Raw genomic sequence first — 1081 nt, forward strand, 5'->3', positions numbered from 1 at the left:
TGGGGGCTCGGTCCGGGGTTTGGGGTCTCGGTCCGGGGTCTGGGGTCTCGATCCGGGGTCTGGGGTCTCGGTCCGGGGTTTGGGGACTCTGTCCGCTCCCCACTGATCTCTGCCCCCCTCCAGCGAGCCCCGCGGTGGCCACGCCGTGCTGGCGGGAGGAGCAGTTCGTGGTGGCCCAGGAATGTGCCCGGTGCTCCGAATTCCAGATGGTGAGCGGGGCTGGGACCCCCCAACTGGGGCGGTGGGACCCCCGAACCGGGAGGCTGGGACCCCCAACACCGGGGGGGCTGGTGGGGCTGAAACCCACCCCCCTGCCTTGCCCTGAGGGCTCCAGGGGGTTCGGGGACCCCCAGAATTGGGGGGGCTTTGGGTCTGGGGTCCTCCCTCACTCGGGGGATCCTGGGGGGGTCTCTTCCTGCCCTCAGAAGACCCTCCCGGACTGTGCCCCCACTGGGTTCATCGAGAGGATCAACTGCCCCACGTCCCAACGGGAGGAGTTCAAGAGGTGAGGGGGGGGCGGGAATTCCCTGTGGGATCCGGAATTCCAGTGGGAATGGGGTCTGGAATTCTCACACAGGATCGGGGCTGGAAATTCCCTTGGAATTGAGAATTTCAGTGGGAAATTCCCTGTGGGATTGGAATCTAAAATTCCTATGGGATCAGGGCTGGGATTCCTCTGGGGATAGTGGTCAGAATTCCCATGGCATTGGGGCCAGGATTCCCGTGAGATTGGGGCTGGGAATGCCCGTGAGATCAGGGCCGCAATTCCCACAGGATACCGAATTCCCACGGGATCCAGCCTGGAATTCCCCTCGGATCCATCCTGGGATTCCCACAGGATCGTGGCTGGAATTCCAGTGGGATCCAGCCCAGAATTCCCACAGGATCAGGGCCAGAATTCCAGTGGGATCCATCCCAGAATTCCTTTGAGATCAGGGCCCAAATTCCAGTAGGATCCAGGCCAGAATTCCCAGGGGATCAGGGCCAGAATTCCAGTGGGATCCAGGCCGGAATTCCCACAGGATCAGGGCCAGAATTCCAGTGGGATCCAGGCCAGAATTCCCACAGGATCAGGGCCAGA

At 62.3% G+C, this 1081-nt stretch overlaps 1 protein-coding gene across 1 annotated transcript in view; it reads left to right on the top strand.

Moving 5' to 3' along the window:
• Nucleotides 1–110: 110 nt before the first annotated feature.
• JTB (jumping translocation breakpoint) overlaps nt 111–1081 on the top strand; it is a gene marked incomplete at its 5' end in the record, with an annotated part of 1999 nt that continues 1028 nt past the window's right edge. Inside the window, 2 exons of the mRNA XM_027708723.1 lie at nt 111–209; nt 426–505. Of these exons, the coding sequence (XP_027564524.1) occupies nt 111–209; nt 426–505 (179 nt within the window). The remainder of the gene's footprint in view (nt 210–425; nt 506–1081) is intronic.

The sequence above is a fragment of the Neopelma chrysocephalum genome, unplaced genomic scaffold (assembly GCF_003984885.1).
Source record: "Neopelma chrysocephalum unplaced genomic scaffold, ASM398488v2 Primary Assembly neopelma1_96507, whole genome shotgun sequence".
Lineage (NCBI taxonomy): Eukaryota > Metazoa > Chordata > Aves > Passeriformes > Pipridae > Neopelma > Neopelma chrysocephalum.